The sequence below is a fragment of the Salvelinus alpinus genome, chromosome 6 (assembly GCF_045679555.1).
Source record: "Salvelinus alpinus chromosome 6, SLU_Salpinus.1, whole genome shotgun sequence".
Taxonomy (NCBI): Eukaryota; Metazoa; Chordata; class Actinopteri; order Salmoniformes; family Salmonidae; genus Salvelinus; species Salvelinus alpinus.
The window spans coordinates 60,984,279-61,003,024 of NC_092091.1; the positions used below are offsets into that span (position 1 = coordinate 60,984,279).

Here is an 18,746-nt window from a genome sequence, read left to right on the forward strand (position 1 = left end):
CCCCTAGAGGGCGGTGTTATACGTCAACCTCCCCCAGAGGGCGGTGTTATACATGGTTTGGAGGCATAGGCCTTGAAGCGTAAAAACAGTACAAATATCACAGTACACAATACTTTCAAACCTGATTTATCCATGAACAAAAAAACAACAACAATAATGTGAATTATCTAACAAAAACATACTCAATACTCAAGCAAATACTGCAGAGAAAGAACAACAGCCAGGCTAGGGCAAGGAGAACACAGTCATATTCAGCAGTAGTTCATACTGGGATGGTTTGTTGTACACACCATAGTTGTCCCTTTTGACCATACAGTAATATACCTAATCAGTAGCGTCATGCTCTTTGAATCTGAGGGGGCACGTATCCCCCTCATTCCATCCTTCATCCAATATAATATATATTGTTTATTTTACACAGATTTAATGATAGGATATTGAATTTAGTCATCAGTGCTCCCCTGATACCTGGCCACATAGCAACAATACCCGAAGGAGTGTTCATTAAGGAATAATCTCATAGGACCTTACAACAGGCAGGAAAAGTCGTTTGTCTTTATGCTTTTTCTTGGGCTTTGATAGGCTACAGTGATGACAGTGAATTCTTAGTTTGCACACTTTTTGGGGTTGCAGACACATTCAACTAAGAGCATTTCTACCAGTGTAACTGAAAAAAGGGGAGGGGGGAATGCTGCAACTCCCTTTACTGTGTAACTCAAGTAATAATTTAACATAATCAATCATAACTTGCCATGATGACAAGTCATCACATCTGCCGGGTGTAAGTACTGATTCAGTCAACCCACCCTCATAGAGACAGCCACTAAGAGCTGGTCCTAGATCAGTTTGTCCATCAGTGACCAATACACTTGTGAACAAACTTCTAATATACACTGAGTGTACAAAATATTAGGAACACCTTCCTTATGAGTTTGAGCCCTTTTGCCCTCAGAACAGCCTCAATCGGTCTGGGCATGGACTCTACAAGGTGTCGAAAGCGTTCCACAGGGATGCTGGCCAATGTTGACTCCAATACTTCCCACAGTTGTGTCAAGTTGGCTTGATGTCCTTTGGGTGGTGGACCATGCTTGATACACAAGGGAAAGTGTTGAGTGTGAAAACCACAGCAGCGTTGCAGTTCTTGACACACTCAAACAGGTGCACCTGGCACCTACTACCATACCCCATTCAAAGGCACTTAAATCTTTTGTCTTGCCCATTCACCCTCTGAATGGCACACATACACAATCCACATCTCAATTGTCTCAAGGCTTCAAAATCCTTACTTAACCTGTCTCCACCCCTTCATCTACACTGATCTGGATTTAACAAGTGTTATCAATAAAGGATCATAGCAGATATCGACTTCGTCACAAAACTGATCTAGAACCAACGCTTAGTAGCAACCTCTCTGTGTAAGATTTGACTGAGAAGACTTCAGTAATACTACAGAATTTACACAATAGCAGACAAACTGATCTAGGACCAGCTTCTAGTGGCTGTCTCCATGGAGTAAACTTGGACAAACAAACAACTTACACCCCAAAATGTTTTTAAATCTGCAACAATTCCTCTGAACATAGCTCCTATGTAACCGTTATGTGCCATTGCTTACAGACAGTGTGAGTTGCAGACTAAAAACGTATCTTATATGAACCTCACACTGAAAAACATTACTTTAAGTGGTTGCAAAATGCTGAAATACATAATGTGGTACTAACGTCATAACCAAGTTAAGTCATTTACATTTTAGTCATTTAGAAGACGCTCTTATCCAGAGTGACTTACTGGAGCAATTAGGGTGAAGTGCCTTGCTCAAGGGCACATTGGCAGATTTTTTCCCACCTAGTTGGCTAGGGATTTGAACTAGCGACCTTTCGGTTACTGGCCCAACGCTCTTAACCATTAGGCTACCTGTTGCCCATGGCATGTGGTACAATATACATTATGGGTGTAACACCATTTAATCTTCCACCACCACAAGTTCATCTCCAGTAAACAAACTAACAAAATAAATATTTTCTGTATAGGTGGGCTGCTTCTCTATGTCACAATTACCAGATATTATTACCGAAGATATCTAAACCAATATCAGTAGAAAACTGTGAAGGAAACAATAGTACAATAGTAGATCAACTCCATGCCACAGTAGGAACAAGGTTTGCCAAAGCCCCTGACATTCGAATTGGAACGATTTCGGTCATCGCGGAGGGGTCGAGGTTAGGGTTGGGGAAGCAGGGGTTGATGGGATATCTGTTGGAGGGCGTCTGGCTGAATACGGGGCTGGGCGGGGCCGGGCAGTGCCTGGCGGCGCTACACGCTTGTCCGACACTTGGGGAAGATGGGACCTCCTTCAAGCCTTCTCTTTCTTACTGTTGTCAGAGAAGAAAAAATAGAAATTAGACCAACTATTAAAACATATCAGTTCCTTCTGTGTCTTCGGTAAAATCATGTTTTACTCAAACACAACAAATACTTGACTCAAAGGAATGGCAATGAAGGAAGAGTTTGAAGTAAGAAAAACAGCTTGAAAGAAAGCAGAAAAAAACCTGTTCCAAAGGTTTGAAAGAGGCAGTTTAGAATAAAATAGCTCTAACTGCAAAAAGCCCTTAAGCAATCAGTCCTACAGTGAAGACCCACTTAAGAACTCAAGAGCTACTGGAGAAAGATTGCCAGATCTGCCACTGCTGGGAAGAGTAGAGATGACGAAAGATGATGAGGAGGAATGGAAGGCACAACACAGGGAGTTGTGGGTAGAACTCAAGGAAAATAAGCAGGAGAAGTTTGAAGAGGTAGGACGAGGATACAACGGCTGTCTTTACTTTCTTGGTCTTGGGCTTGGTGAGTTTCGGCTTGAACCTTTTACCAAATGCCCTCTCCAGTTCCGGCACGGACAGAGTGAGAGTAAAGGAACCGTCCGAGTGATGATCGGATCGGATTACCCGAGCTGCAACACAACAGTGTTAAACACATAAACAAACAAACAGACACACACACACGAGCACTGAGTGAAGCACACGCGCACACAAAAACCGTGAGTGACAGTTGACAGATCTGACATGCATTCTCTTTCACTCACTCTAGAAAAGAAAAAGTATTATGATCAAATAGACGTCAACCAAGACGAGAGCGGCTCATGCACATCTTTGGTGGAAGAGTCACCGAGTAGATAGAACTGGTACCATGCTGTGTTCAAGAGAAATGTCATCGTGATGTAAAACAACCCGATGACACATTGATGTCGGTGCGCAAACTAGGTCAATCATTTCGTTCCAAGAGATTAGTACAAGACCATCTCTTATTTTTAACAGTCTTTGTACAAGACCTGACATGTCTTTGATCATGTGTTCTGGACCCCAAAACATGTAGCCCGATGACTCACACTAAATTCTCCCGCTGCTCTGTCGTTCGCTATAGACTTTAGTCCGAGACTGCCGTCACTGAAGTCGTTTGCGGTGACAATGGGCGTTGTACTAAACAAAGTCATCATCAAAACCAATGATGAATTTTCAAACCGCCACTTTACCCACCTGTGTTCTGGCTCTGGCTCAACCCATGGGTTTCTGGACCAATCAGACGGCCCGAATGTGTTTGCATTCAGTGACGGGTCAGGGAACTACTCAGATCCATAATCATTGAGGATAAATAAGGAACGTAAGACAGCGTGGAGCGGCATAGCGTTTGGCCGGAGCAAGGAGTCTGGGTAGCCAGGCAACAACACAAGTCCCTGAATAGACCCATTTGAGTGCACATCCCAAATGGTACCCTGTTCCCTATATAGTGCACTACTCTTGACCAGAGCCCTACTGTACGGGTTAGTGAACTATAAATGGAATAGGGTGCCTATAAAAAGGGAATAGGGTGCCACTTGGGACGCAGACCATGTCTCTAGTGGTGTCTCAGCTGTTGTGAGGGATCACACTGGGAAGTCTGGGAGCGTTTCACTGGAGCACCACTTTAGTTCTAGTGATGTCATCTTCCAGGAAGGGATCCAAACAGCCGAGCGTTTTGATTGGCTTGGCTCCTCCCATTATTTAGTTACGTTAAACAACGATGGTGAATTAAGAGGGATTACAATCGGCTACTACTGGGTCTGGAGTTACATCTGATGCATGCTCTGCACCTTCTCTAGCAGGTTTTATTAGTTCAACGTTGTTTTGAAAAATGGAGTGAGTGGGTGGGTGGGGAGTGAGTGAGTGAGTGAGTGAGTGATTGAGTGAGTGAGTGAGTGAACATCTCTAAGATTGTGAGTGTCGATGGGAGAGAAACAGTGAGTATAAAAGAGCGATTTTAATCTATTGTGAGTGAGTGAGTTAGTCTTTGAATCTCAATCTCAGTCAGGTTGTTAGCATTAGGGCTAGCAGAACTTCCATCTCAGCCAGGTTGTTAGCATTAGGGCTAGCAGAACTTCCATCTCAGCCAGGTTGTTTGCTTCAGCTCGAGCAGAACCTCCATCTCAGCCAGGTTGTTAGCATTAGCGTTAGCAGAACCATCATCTCACCCAGGTCATTGTTGTTCATCATGGCGTTGGAGCCCCTCAGCCTGGGGCCCTGCTGGGTAAAGTGGTAGCCAAACTTCAACAACGTGGTGTTCTTCTCCAGCATGCTGGCTATCTCCATCTCCACCTTGTTACCTAGCGGCTGGCTCTGGAGGAAGGGGAAAGGGGGAATCAGACCTGGATTCAAATAGTATTTGTTTCCTTACAAATTGAGCGTTTGATTGAGCCTGTCTGCACTGTCAGATGGGCAGCTTAAATAATTGGAGAAAAAACTGGACATAGAAGGAATCACCCAGCGGGTAAAACTGGTTGAAATGACGCCATTACAAACCAATTTACAACCAGACATTACGTCATGTAAACCAGTGAACCTAGGTGATTTCCCAATGTCCTGTTTGAAATAACTGGTTACAATGCAGCCATTCCTGGTTGTAAAATGGAGTCATTTCAACCAGCTTGTCCACTGGGTAATGTTCATCCATGACTCAGCACAATTAATAAATGAAGGCGAAGTTGTTAGTCATGTGTCTAAATATAAAACCTTACGGAATCAAAGAGATTCAGCACAGTTTATGTTAGGAAAAAATGATTCACTGGCAAGAGGTAGCCCAGCATGGGCAAAACTGGTTGAAATGAGGTCAATGCAACAAGCAGATTTCAACCGTTTTTAGCTGCAATCTGGTTAATCAGGTTGCAATGATGTCCTTTCAACCAGTTTTGCCCACTGGGAAGGAATAACGGCTACTGAGTGTTGGCACTAGCACCATTATCACACCACAATGAATCAATCGAATGATTAGCTTTTTACAATCTGACCCTGTTGAAACAGTAGACTCAAGTGGTCCTTGTGATGTCTTATTGTAACTGGCTGGGCCGGGCACTGTGACAACAAAAATAGGGTGATTCCTCATGAAACCAGGACAAAAAAATACCATGATTTCATTCGGATTTTCACGAAATGTTTTCCATAGAAAGGTCCTTTGGAGGAAGGATTGTCGACATATATTTGACATTTGTATCTTAAAGCATCATTGAGAAATAATTTGTAGAAGTTGTAATATTTGTGACATTTTGGCATTACCCAGGCCTCCTTTATATTGTCTGTCAGTAGAATGGACCAATAACGATTGTGCTGTATTTTATTGTACCTGGTTGTCGATCTTGAGTTCCTGCAGGGTTGTGTTGGACTGCAGTGAGGCGATGAGAGCCAGGATGCCCGTCCCTGTGATGAAGTTGGATTCTATGTTCAGACTCTTCAGTGTGGTGTTCCCCTTCAGCATCTCTGCCAGAGCCTGAGACACAGAGACGCAGCAAATGGGGACAGTATATTTATACGGGCTATAATTAGACCCATATCTGAAATGGCATCATTTCCCCCCATCTATATTTTTGACCAGGCCACAGGCCCAGGTATTAAGGCCATGGGAGGTCATTTAAATAAAACTGAATTTCCAGATGCAGATGACTTCGAATGAAGACGTGTACATTCGCATCGTCTCACGTAACTGTTACAGTATGTGTGTAGGGGATTTGTTCCAGACATAACAGCAATACTCACAAAGGCTACGGGATCATTACTCCTGGTTCCCACGATGCTGAAGCGTTCCACTGCAGTGTTCTCCGTCAGGGCGTCTGCATAGGCCTTCAGCGTCTTCACTGGAATGTTCTGGAACACAAGAGGCAATACTTCAAATCAATAAAGCCACGACACGCGCTACTGTTTAAATCAGACGGACTACAAATGCATTTGAAAAGACTGGAGAATAACCTAAATCAAATGTTGACTCCAGAGTAGAGGTTTGCCCTGACCTCTTGAAGTCAGACTGAGAAGAGTGTGGTACATGTGTGTCTCCTATGGGGGTCCCGTGTGGCTCGGTTGGTAGAGCATTGCAATGCCAGGGTTGTGAGTTCGACCAGTACAAAAAAAGTTGGAAAATATATGCACTAACTACTGTAAACCGGATAAGAGCGTCTGCTAAATGACTAAAGACAACAACAAAAAAATTTACAAATGTTTATGGTAGGAGGACATAATGACATCATATAAATCAATTATACTGACTGTGCATGTGAATCAATATAATGTAGCACCTTGATGTTGTTGAGGTTGACCTCCAGCAGGTCAGGATCGTTCCTCTGCATCCTCAGCAGCGTCTCCTCCACGTCAGTAGAGTTGGGCTGCTCATCAGGCACAGGCTTATACTGAGTACACTGGATAACACCTATAGGAAAACACAGGCTTATACTGAGTACACTGGATAACAGCTATAGGAAAATATGTTAGTAACAATACCTATATCATGTAAATCAGTAATAACAACGGCACTCTAGGTGTTTAATGTTGAAAGAAAAATAATTATTTGCAGCACTTAGTTTGTTTGGCTGAACCAGCATGTCTTTAAATTATATTATTTAACGTCAGAAAGGTTGCAACGAGGATTGTAAAAGTCTTCAGTTGTAACAGGAACATTTTGTCCAGTTCTCTTTGGACCTTTGATGTTGGTTCTGTTCATGTTTTATTTTTAACTTCCCTGAACTGCCTGAAACACGTACGCTTTGGTGCCACTCTTTCTTAAATCCACTTGAAAAACAAAACCCTAATAAGTACAATACATGGTAGGATAAACAGATGAATCATCGTTAAAACGATGCCTGAAAACTTTGGCACTTACAGGAGGGATACAGACACACACGGTATACTTACTGTTAAGGCCTTGTTTGTTGACTATATTGCTGCTGGCCAAAGCCTCGTAGTACTGCTGGTTACTCATCAGAGTGTGCATTCCCAAAATGGCTGGAGGGAGGGAAGAGAAGAGATGGAGAGACAGACAAAAGGAGCGAGAGAGAGAACGGGAAAGAAAAATTAAGTGAGAGATGTGGGGGGGAAGAGAGAGCGAGAGAGAGAGAGAGAGAGAGAGAGAGAGAGAGAGAGAGAGAGAGAGAGAGAGAGAGAGAGAGAGAGAGAGAACAGAGACAGGGAGAGAAGGGAGAGAGAGTATACATTGTGTCAAATGACGTGAACACTGAAGGATAAACACAGAAGAGTTGACGTGGGTGCCAACGCTCTCCTTAGTTCAGCACATGATGTTTACTTGGCTAAGACAGCAGACAGGACACCCACAAGTGGGCCTTGAGAGCTGCCTTGTTCAAACTCGCAAACATCCAAGCCAAACTATCGGCTCGCAAAACATCTCACACACAGCAATAGATAGTCGTCCCTGTCATAGCCAGATATACAAAAGAACAACACTTGAGTCGATGCCAGCGTCTGCAAGTCATTATTAAATACATTGTTTAAATAGCACGCGTCACTGTTGCAGACGTCACACAATGCAGACATTATTCTCCCTGGCTTGGATGTCCTCTGCTGCCACAGTTAGAACGGGCTCTATGAACCGCAGGAACATGCTTGACTAGTCAATATGTTCTTGATTATCGCAAAGATCCCTGTTTTAGCTTTCATTTCAATCTTAGTTTTAATTGTTTTATCTTTGCTTCCCTCCCCTCTCTTTTGCTGTACAGAGTCCTTGGGTTTTTGAAAAGCGCTTTAAATCAAATGTATTAGTAGCAGTAGCAGTCGTTTTATCTTGTGTCCAGTTTCATGGGAAAACTTGAATAAAATGTGCTTTCTGGACCACCGTAGATGACTTGGAGCCAGTACAAATGAACAAATGAGAGTGAAAAGATAGTAGTTCAGCAGAAAAGCAACGAAAAAAGAGCAAGTGTATTATTTTCATCTGTCAGTATGACGGAGAGTGTGAGAACAGTTAGTTATCTTTGAGATAAACAACGGAGAACGAGTGGTCCATTTTAAGCAGCCGTGAAGAGTTAGTTGGTAACTCATCATGAGGAGGCTGAGGATTAATTACAAACCATTGGAAATGTCCGGGAGGACCAAAACAAACGCTGGCAAGCAAACCACTTGTCACTAATTAACACTAACACTTAGTGAAGCAGAGAGAAATACAAGCAATATAATGTGCAGCTAGTGTTAGGGCCGGGACGATTGCAATATATGAACCAGTAGCACCGAGGCAAAAATGAAAACACGAAGCAGACCAAACTTTTTGGTCCTTTAAAAACCTGTTGTATATAACATTTTATGTGCTATAGCTTGGAAAATAAATACATGTGACTCTGGATGACAATATAATGAGGTTTGTTTCCAACATTAGGTCTGTCTTCCTAAAGAAGTTCAATTTGCTTCGTGTTTCATTTCCTTGCCAAGATACTAACGACTACTGCTATCGTCCCAGCCCTAGCTAGTGTGTGGGCTGGTAAATACCGCGGCTGCTTGTCATAAAGCCCAGAGAGAGGGCAACCATGGTGTCCAACAGCAGTGAGGAGCAGCAATGGAAGGGGTGATGACGATGACAGGATATAGGGGGAACAGGGAGAAGGAGGCGAAGAAGGGTGGGATCACTAGACGAGATAGAGGAGAGTTAGAGAGGAAAGGAGGAAGTTACTGACGGAGGAGTGAACAGTGAAGCTGATTTAGTGTCCGTGATCGTTCTAAAGTGACTGTTTAGTTAGCATGGATGTAAACTTATTAGCTGAAGAAGGTGAATAGACTGAAAATAAAACAGGAACGGTGATAGCAGAAAAGATAGCAAAAAGGGATCTGTTTACGTCTGTCTGTAAATGTGTGTGCACGTGAAGGTGCATGTCTTTCTACCGGCAATGTCGCAGATCTCAGCGTCGCTGGCGTTGGCCAGTGCTTCCTCCAGCTCTGGCTCCAGAGTTACATTCTCCATGATGGGATCCACCACCTTCTTAGGTATAAAGACTTTCCCTGGAAGATAAAGGACAATCGTTAACACAGTACATGCCACTATTCATCTCCACCCGGGACAGTCAGAAAAGGACTGGACACATCTCAGAGCCTGGTTCCGCTCTAGGTTTCTTCCGGGTTCCTGCCTTTCTAGGGAGTTTTCCCTAGCCACCGTGCTTCTACATGTGCATTGCTTGCTGTTTGGGGTTTTGGGCCGGGTAATTGTAAAGCACTTTATGACAACTGTTCATGTAAAAAGGGATTTATAAAATACATTTGATTGATTTGATATATTTATTACTACTACTATTCTTACTAGTACGACTACTACATCCCACTACTATACCAGCTCGATTCTAATTCCATTTTTTAATTGGTCATTTGACTGCAGGAAAGCAGAAACATCAATGCCCCGATAGTAAAATAGACTGATCATTACCCAATAGTAGCCAACTACCATTATACAGTGAACATGACCGTACGCTCTGTGAGGAAAACGTCCATTTTGTTTCCATCTACGTAACACTGACTGACAACAGAAAATACAAGGCTGATATGCAATATCACATTACGTCATCGGGCGCTTTTCATATCGTCACTCAGAGTGAGCTGTAAAAAGCCAGGCAGCCTGTTGGGACAGATGGGGGCAAAGACCTTCTCGAGTTTACCCAGCCACGTCTGACATGTAGCGCCCCGCGTCACGCTGCCCCAGCCTCAGAACACCGGAACAGGATTATGTGAATGAACACTGAGGGGAGGAAGGCTGCAGTGACAGGCTGTGTGTGTGGTCCAATTATCGACCGTTCTCCCAAAGTTTGCAGACTGTGCACTTGTCTTGCACACTCCCTGTCATGGAAGGAATCATTGGCTGGAGGGAGTTGATCCATAACGGGAAGTGCTCGAGTGCAGACTTTGGGATAAGAGAGTTGGGACGTAGCCACAGTCCACCGTTAGATCAGGGGCCATATGTATCTGATGTAGTACCTGTTCCAGTAATCATATTCATTTGGATCTAAACTGCTAAACTGATCATAGATCAGCACTCCTATTCTGAGACACTTTATGAATACAAGGTCTGATGTCTTACTAATATCAGTCACAGGTCCAGGATCAGCTACAGCAGCGTCCGTCCTGCTGGCCTTGACTGTAGCCTGGATGATCTGTTCTGGGGTCTGTGGAACCAATGGAACCAGTGGAGCCGTTCCAACTTTCAACTGGAAAGTCACCTCACCTTCAGGCTAGCTGCTGGGTGCCAGGATGTAGCAGGATGTTCGTCTCTGTGGTTGGTCGGTACCTGTCACCTATCAGGCTTGGCTGAGACACAGTGCTTGCTTGAGTGTTTGAGATCGACTGCACAGAATCAGTGATCTACAAATCACCTTGCATCCCAAATAATACTCCTTATGTGATCAAGATTAGAGATTCCGGGCCTTACCTCGCTAAAACTTGATCCCCCCAGACTGTACGCTGTCTGGCGGACACACAGAGAGACAGGCTGATACCCAGCAGGCTACATCTACACCTGAGTGGATCTGGGATGAGTCAGCTGGCACCAGGCCCTGCTTTCTACCTGGATATGTCCAGATATAAGGAAGGACGAACTAGAGGACTCTGTTGCGGCTGGCCCAGTTTCCCAGAACCAGACTGTCTGAGATCATAATTGGTCTGATAGGTTGGCAGACTCGGCTCAGGCAGTTTCGTAGCTGGATATGTCCAGACAGATGCAAGAACAGATGAACCAGCATACAGACTGGGTTGCGACTGGGTCCAGTTTCCTGGAACTAGCTATTGTCTGTGACCACTGATTGGTCCTGATGGATGTAGGACTTTAGGCCTTTATTTACATGGCTGTAATGTTCTGAAAGTATTAGTATCTCGGCACGCTGACAGTAGGGTTCACCTCACAAGGTTATTATCACAGCTTGCATGTCCCTGGCCACGGTCCATGTTGGCCTCCAGCCACTTCTCCTAGCCAAGCTAGACCCTATCCCTTCTGTGTTCATAGATCTGACAGGATTTCATGTAAACAATATTTAACCCTTATTTTACCAGGTAAGTTGACTGAGAACACATTCTCATTTACAGCAACAACCTGGGGAATAGTTACAGGGGAGAGGAGGGGGGATGAATGAGCCAGTTGTAAGCTGGGGATGATTAGGTGACCGTGATGGTATGAGGGCCAGATTTGGAATTTAGCCAGGACACCGGGGTTAACACCCCTACTCTTACGTTAAGTGCCATGGGATCTTTAGTGACCACAGAGCGTCAGGACACCCGTTTAACGTCCCATCCGAAAGACAGCACCCTACACAGGGCAATGTCCCCAATCACTGCCCTGGGGCATGGGGATCTTTTTTTTTAGACCAGGAAAGGAAAGATTGCCTCCTACTGGCCCTCCAACACCACTTCCAGCAGCATCTGGTCTCCCGTCTAGGAACCAACCCTGCTTATCATCAGAAGCAAGCCAGCAGTGGGATGCAGGGTGGTATGCTGTGGGCCGATAGGGGGATGGATACACCCCACAAGTGGAGATTCTGCCATATTGGTAAAATCTATCTGGAGTATGAACCAAAATGGAACTGGGCTCCTACCACACAACTCAATGAGGACACATGGAATTTTAGATTACTTCCTTGACTGAATTGAAATAGAACTGACCCCAACTCTGGTTGGGGGTCGGCACGGCACAGCGTTACGTCAGTGCTCAGATCAGATCTAACAGGGTCCTACCTCTCTTCTCTCCAGGGAAGCACAGGCCTATAGTGGTATTCTATCATGCTGGGAACTGAGGTCATACCTCTCTTCTCTCCAGTGAACGGAACCAGGTCCTCCTTGTCAGGGTGTTCCTTGGCCTGCTTCTCCAGGTGGGCTACCAGGTTCTCTCTCTGGAAGGTTCCGGTCGGCGCCTTCTTGGTCTGATCCTTCTGCCTCATCCCGGCCGGCAACAGGGCATTCTAAAGACAGGAAGGATTTATCATTGGCCGATAATGCTAACAACGGGTTGCACTTACACTAGGTAAGAGGGTATTCTAACCACAGGGAAGGATTGTCATTGGCCAATAATGATAGCAATGGGTGAGATTGCACTTGTTTATACACTACATTTTTCGTCCACTCTCGTGGGATAGTAACACACTTCCTAGTGTGTTCTACAGCTGAATGTAACAGTGAAAGGACACACACACCATCACTAACTGTGTTAAAATAACACTAACAGAAATAACAAAGGCAGTTCCCAGACCCAGATAGCTATTCTTAGACCGCAGCACGCTAAACCAGGTCCATATTATAGCAATAGACCGATATCTTGTCTTAGCTTTCAGCACCTATTAGTGCACTGGCCACTTACAGACAGCGTAGTATTTATACCTGTAGTATTTATACCTGTAGTATTTATACCTGTATTACTTATACCTGTAGTATTTATACCTGTAGTATTTATACCTGTAGTATTTATACCTGACATATCAGTTTAACTCTTTAACATGGCTCTGTGGGAGATCTGGATGATATCGTCAAAAGTCAAGGAAAGACGGACAAGCACGCACACACACACACACACACACACACACACACACACACACACACACACACACACACACACACACACACACACACACACACACACACACTCCCCCAGTCATCTAAGCCTGGGCTGGCTCTTCTGGTATTGTAAGCGTCCAGACTTGATGTGAGCCGTCGACCATTCATCATAACCCTATTACAGCTTGTGTCAACACCTCGACGGAAGAGCTACTTATGAATAGGGATGAAGTCAAGCACCGCCGCATCACACAGCATTATAAATATATGATAGGCATAACTTAACATATATTATAAATAACAGATGAGGTCTACACTCTGAGAAGTTGCTGTTTTTCTCAACTTTCACTGGGAAGTTGGTTTGAGGATCACTGTATTGTTTAGACCTAGAACTGCATATTTGAATTGAATATACAGGGATACGATATATAGGCTAATATATGATATCAACGTGATATGACACGTTAATATGTTCGTGCCCTATAACAATGTCAAAAGGTTTAAAAAAAAAAATGTAAGTAATGAAATCTGAAATCAATCTGCCCGACTTGCGCTACGTCGTCATCCAACAACGCTTCCAGCTGAGATCTACTCCTGACTAAGTTGGTTTGAGTGTCATTTGTCAGTCTTAGTCTGTGGGAGAATCTCAATTGTAAATTCCTCACGTCCTCGCTTCCTTCTTAAAACCCATTGGATGAGAAAGCCAGAAGTCCCGCCCCTCAGACCATCTCCTCCAATGGGTTTTGAGGAGGTGAGGCGAGAGGACGCAATTGAGATTCTCCACGTCTCTCAGATGTCAACCCTAATGCCTATATAGTGAGCTACTTTAAACCAGGGCTCTGGTACACCTGTAAACCTTAATATCTGAGCGTTATACCTACTGCATAGAGGGTTGCATGTTTGATTTAAGGATCCTTTTATAGTCCTAGATTTTTTTAACGTGATAGTGTGATTTAATGCACTGTTCTGCTACCGACCTCTCATCTCTGTTGAGCTCGTAAAAAGATAAATGTTTTAGATTGTGTTGGGATCGAACTCCTAGCTCCAGATAACCAAGACACACACACACACACACACACACCAAGACAGAGTTTTAGACTTACGTCGGGATCTAACTCCTCCAGCTCATCCTCCAGCCTCTGTAGCTCTTCCTCTGAGAGTTTCTTCAGTAGTTCATCCTCGTCCACGTCCCTGTAGTTCACTACTTCCTTCTTATAGGAGGTGGACATGGCGGCGCAATAGAATCCCAGCGACTCCCCCAAACAATTTAATAAAAAGGCAACCAAGTGCCCAGCGATGTTTTCAAAAGGAAGTCTGCAAGGACGTGGACGACAAAAACAAACGAGACAAGGTTTAGTCAACATGGTTTGATTGGTCAACCAGCTGGATCCTAAATTTGGCCTACTGTACATCCAGTTAGACCTACTGAGTCATAAGGCAGACCTACTGTACATCCAGTTAGACCTACTGAGTCATAAGGCAGACCTACTGTACATCCAGTTAGACCTACTGAGTCATAAGGCAGACCTACTGTACATCCAGTTAGACCTACTGAGTCATAAGGCAGACCTACTGTACATCCAGTTAGACCTACTGAGTCATAAGGCAGACCTACTGTACATCCAGTTAGACCTACTGAGGCATAAGGCAGACCTACTGTACATCCAGTTAGACCTACTGAGTCATAAGGCAGACCTACTGTACATCCAGTTAGACCTACTAGCTGAGTCATAAGGCAGACCAACCAGCAAAATCCAAACACCACATCTATCCAAGAAATTAGAGACTATTGGTAAACACCAATAACGTGATGTGTTGGATAAACACTGAAAAGTGGGCCCTTGACACACAGAAACTAACTTGTGTTGCTTAACTGTCTGGTATGTGCAGAGATGTTTGTGCCTGGTGCCATTAAAAGTTTTAAAAAATGTATTAAGAATGCTGTTTGCAGGTCCAACAACACTTCAGCCAAATACCTTGAGGCAGAGTTTTTCCCCAAACGCTGGGTGGGGTCGGATCCTACTTGTGGGTTGTGTCCCAAGCCCAGAGCATGGCTAGAAACATCCCTTACCCTCCAATGTTTGCAGATCTGTCAGGTTTAATCAATATAGTGGAAGCTTCACCACCACATTGCTTAGGCCCTATACCTACAGAGACAATTCAGATCTGCAAACATCAGAGGGTTAGGAGCAAGGGGGAGGGAGCAAATTGGGACAGGCTTGATGGGTCACGTAAAATAAATTATACTATCTTCATTTGGGTCAAAAAAAACATTTGAGAACCACTGCCGTTGTACTTACCTTCCGACAGTAGTCTACTTGGCTTTGCAACAACAAAAAAACAACTAACTTTCGGTGGGGATCACGACATGTCATGACCCCCAATTTTTTTTGAAACCACTGCTTTAAGAAGATAGGCCAACAGCACTTTTCTTTCAACGGGTGTATTCATTACGTCTTGAAACGGAAACCGTATACCGTTTAAGAAGCAAACCGAACAAAAAGGAAGGACCTACCTGAATTTGTCCAATAGAAACTAATTTTCGTTGCAAAACGTTTTCCATTTGGAGTAAACGGTTTCTGTTACAAAACGTTTTGCAACAGAATTGGCGTAATGAAGCCTGGCCTGGTCCTAAACTCTGATGGGGAACAGCTGATAAAAACAGCTCCCCTGTCACTCCCAGTCTGCTGGCAAACAGGAACATATTTATAGAGAGGCCTGGTTTCTGCTGTAACAATGCATAATTATGAACATAATTATGGTGACTCGTAGTTTCCGAGCTCATGGTTATCGTACTACATTACATATACAGTTGAATTCGGAAGTTTACATACACTTATGTTGGAGTCATTAAAACTTGTTTTTCAACCACTCCACAAATTCCTTGTTAACAAACTATAGTTTTGACAAGTCGGTTAGGACATCTACTTTGTGTATGACACAAGTAATTTGTCCAACAATTGTTTGTTTACAGACAAATTATTTCACTTATCATTCACTGTATTACAATTCCAGTGGGTCAGAAGTTTACATACACTAAGTTGACTGTGCCTTTAAACAGCTTGGAAAATTCCAGAAAATTATGTCATGGCTTTAGAAGCTTCTGATAGGCTAATTGGCATAATTTGAGTCAATTGGAGGTGTACTTGTGAATGTATTTCAAGGGCTACCTTCAAATTCAGTGCCTCTTTGCTTGACATCATGGGAAAATCAAAAGAAATCAGCCAAGACATCAGAAAAAAAATTGTAGACCACAAGTCTAGTTCATCCTTGGGAGCAATTTCCAAACACCTGAAGGTACCACGTTCATCTGTACAAACAATAGTACGCAAGTTTAAACACCAATGGACCACGCAGCCGTCATACTGCTGTCACGCCCTGACCATAGAGAGCCCTTGTTTCTCTATGGTGTAGTAGGTCAGGGCGTGACTAGGGGGTATTCTAGTTTATAATGTCTATGTTGTGTTCTAGTTTATATTTTCTATGTTGGTGTTTTGTATGATTCCCAATTAGAAGCAGCTGGTAATCGTTGTCTCTAATTGGGGATCATATTTAAGTAGCTATTTTTCCCACCTGTGTTTGTGGGATATTGTTTTGTGTTTGTGCACCACGTAGTCACGTTTAGTTGTTCGTTTATTGATTTGTTTTGTTTAAGTTTCTCTTTGAATTAAATATGTGGAACTCAACATCCGCTGCACCTTGGTCCCGTTCTTACGAAAGCCGTGACAACTCCTCAGGAAGGAGACGCGTCCTGTGTCCTATAGATGAATGTACTTTGGTGCGAAATGTGCAAATCCATCCCAGAACAACAGCAAAGGACCTTGTGAAGATGCTGGAGGTAACAGGCACAAAAGTATCTATATCCACAGTAAAACGAGTCCTATATCGACATAACCTGAATGGCCGCTCAGCAAGGAAGAAGCCACTGCTCCAAAACCTCCATAAAAAAGCCAGACTACGGTTTGCAACTGCACATGGGGACAAAGATCAGACTTTTTGGAGAAATGTCCTCTGGTCTGATGAATCAAAAATGGAACTGTTTGGCCATAATGACCATCGTTATGTTTGTCGGAAAAAGGGAGAGTCTTGCAAGCCGAAGATCCCCATCCCAACCGTGAAGCACAGGGGTGGGAGCATCATGTTGTGGGGGTGCTTTGCTGCAGAAGGGAGTGGTGCACTTCACAAAAAAGATGGTGTCAGGAAAATTGTGGATATATTGAAGCAACATCTCAAGACATCAGTCAGGAAGTTAAAGCTTGGTCTCAAATTGGTCTTCCAAATGGACAATGACGCCAAGCATACTTCCAAAGTTGTGGCAAAATGGCTGAAGGACAACAAAGTCAAGGTATTCGAGTGGCCATCACAAAGCCCTGACCTCAAACCTATAGAACATTTGTGGGCAGAACTGAAGAAGCGTGTGCGAGCAAGGAGGCCTACAAACCTGACTAAGTTACTCCAGCTCTGTTAGGAGGAACGGGCCAAAATTCACCCAACTTATTGTGGGAAGCTTGTAGGAGGCTACCCGAAACGTTTGACCCAAGTTAAACAATTTAAAGGCTATGCTACCAAATACTAATTGAGTGTATGTAAACTTCTGACCCACTGGGAATGTGATGAAAGAAATAAAAGCTGAAATAAATCATACTATTGACATTTCACATTCCTAAAATATAGTGGTGTTCCTAACTGACCTAAGACAGGGAATTTTTACTAGGATTAAATGTCAGGAATTGTGAAAAATTGAGTTTAAATGTATTTGGCTAAGGTGTATGTAAACGTCTGACTTCAACTGTATATTTAAGTCATTTAGCAGAGGTTCTTATCTCGAGCAACTTAGTGCATTCATCTTAAGGTAGCTAGGTAAGTCAACCACAGAGCACAAATTGTAAGACATTTGACTAATACAAGTGACATTCAAGAGCTCTACACTTGTTGATCTAGGCCTAAAACCTAAATCTATCGAAAAATGCCTGAATTGACAATCTTTTCAAAGTTATTTAGAGTTCCCATTTGATCGAATACAATAATATTTGTTATGTTAAATGCAAACAATGTTATACTATATTTGGAAAGAAAGAAGAGGCGTTGGGAGATAAGTTAATGTTAAGAACGCTTGTAATTGTCCCTATCAGTTTCTGGAGTTGATGCTAAGCAGGCCAGACAGCAAAATAATGTGAAAGGTTTTTGTTATTGGGTAGTAGGCCTGCAATACGTTGGTATTATTTTTAAATTAAATACACTTCGATTGTGCTTTAACAAGCCCTAGGTTAACAAGATAGGTGGGGAATTTATACAGCTGTCGTCATTCATAGGCAGATTCGATGACAGGTGAAAATGCGAAGAATGTTTAACTTTGCATTCATTATGAATACTAAAATTAATACATTGAAAGAACAAAATAAAACAATACTTTAGTTTTTCCCACACTTCGAGTGAAAACCAGTTACTTTGAAGCTTCAGTCTGGGTTAAATCATGGGATATGGCAAAAGTTATTTTATTTAAATGTTGTATTTGTTAAGGACTTTTCCGCTAGAACAAGAAGTTATTTCATATGCACGTACCTCCTCCACTGCTTATCCGGGCTATTTATAGCGAACGGGTCCCGCTTTGTGACAGCTGAATACTTTGACCAGATATGGATTCTTTTAGGGCCAGTCGAGTCACACTAAAGAGTCGCTTCATACAAGGAAAGTAAAGTACGGCGCAACCAAGCGAAAAAAAGTTCGATATCCGCACGGATATCCTCGAATGTTGTCAACGGCAGCCGAGTTTAAATCCTTAACTTTGCTTTCAACTTGTCTTTCAGTGGTTCGCGTAATGTAGTACAACACTCCCACAAAGGCAAAGTGAACTCTCCGACCGCTACTCCTCCTCACCCGGCGCTGCCAGTCAAGTGATGTCACACACTTGTTCTCCAGGCAAGTGTGTTACAT

The 18,746-nt window shown here is 43.3% G+C and overlaps 1 protein-coding gene across 2 annotated transcripts; it reads right to left on the reverse strand.

Moving 5' to 3' along the window:
* Window positions 1-112: 112 nt before the first annotated feature.
* On the reverse strand, window positions 113-18,711 carry LOC139579084 (tropomodulin-1-like). 2 transcript variants are annotated; one of them, XM_071407334.1, is made up of 11 exons: window positions 18,375-18,711; window positions 13,916-14,126; window positions 12,067-12,223; window positions 9,174-9,290; window positions 7,203-7,292; window positions 6,590-6,720; window positions 6,057-6,164; window positions 5,647-5,790; window positions 4,502-4,646; window positions 2,823-2,947; window positions 113-2,372 (listed from the first exon to the last, which is right to left on the reverse strand). In XM_071407334.1, exons 2-11 carry the CDS (start codon window positions 14,039-14,041, stop codon window positions 2,370-2,372), a joined length of 1,146 nt encoding a protein of 381 aa, XP_071263435.1. In that variant the 5' UTR covers window positions 14,042-14,126; window positions 18,375-18,711; the 3' UTR covers window positions 113-2,369. The 2 variants fall into 2 exon arrangements, with proteins under 2 accessions (XP_071263435.1, XP_071263436.1); XM_071407335.1 differs by lacking the exon at window positions 2,823-2,947 and having other exon boundaries at window positions 18,375-18,710.
* Window positions 18,712-18,746: the final 35 nt, after the last annotated feature.

Excerpts from the sequence above, each read along its gene's own strand:
- LOC139579084 (XM_071407334.1), bottom strand. The coding sequence starts at position 14,041 with ATGTCCACCTCCTATAAGAAGGAAGTAGTGAACTACAGGGACGTGGAC. Across the intron at positions 9,291-12,066 it reads GTTCACTGGAGAGAAGAGAG|GGAAAGTCTTTATACCTAAG; the intron begins GTATGACCTCAG and ends TTTATCTTCCAG. Across the intron at positions 6,165-6,589 it reads TCAACCTCAACAACATCAAG|AACATTCCAGTGAAGACGCT; the intron begins GTGCTACATTAT and ends CTTGTGTTCCAG.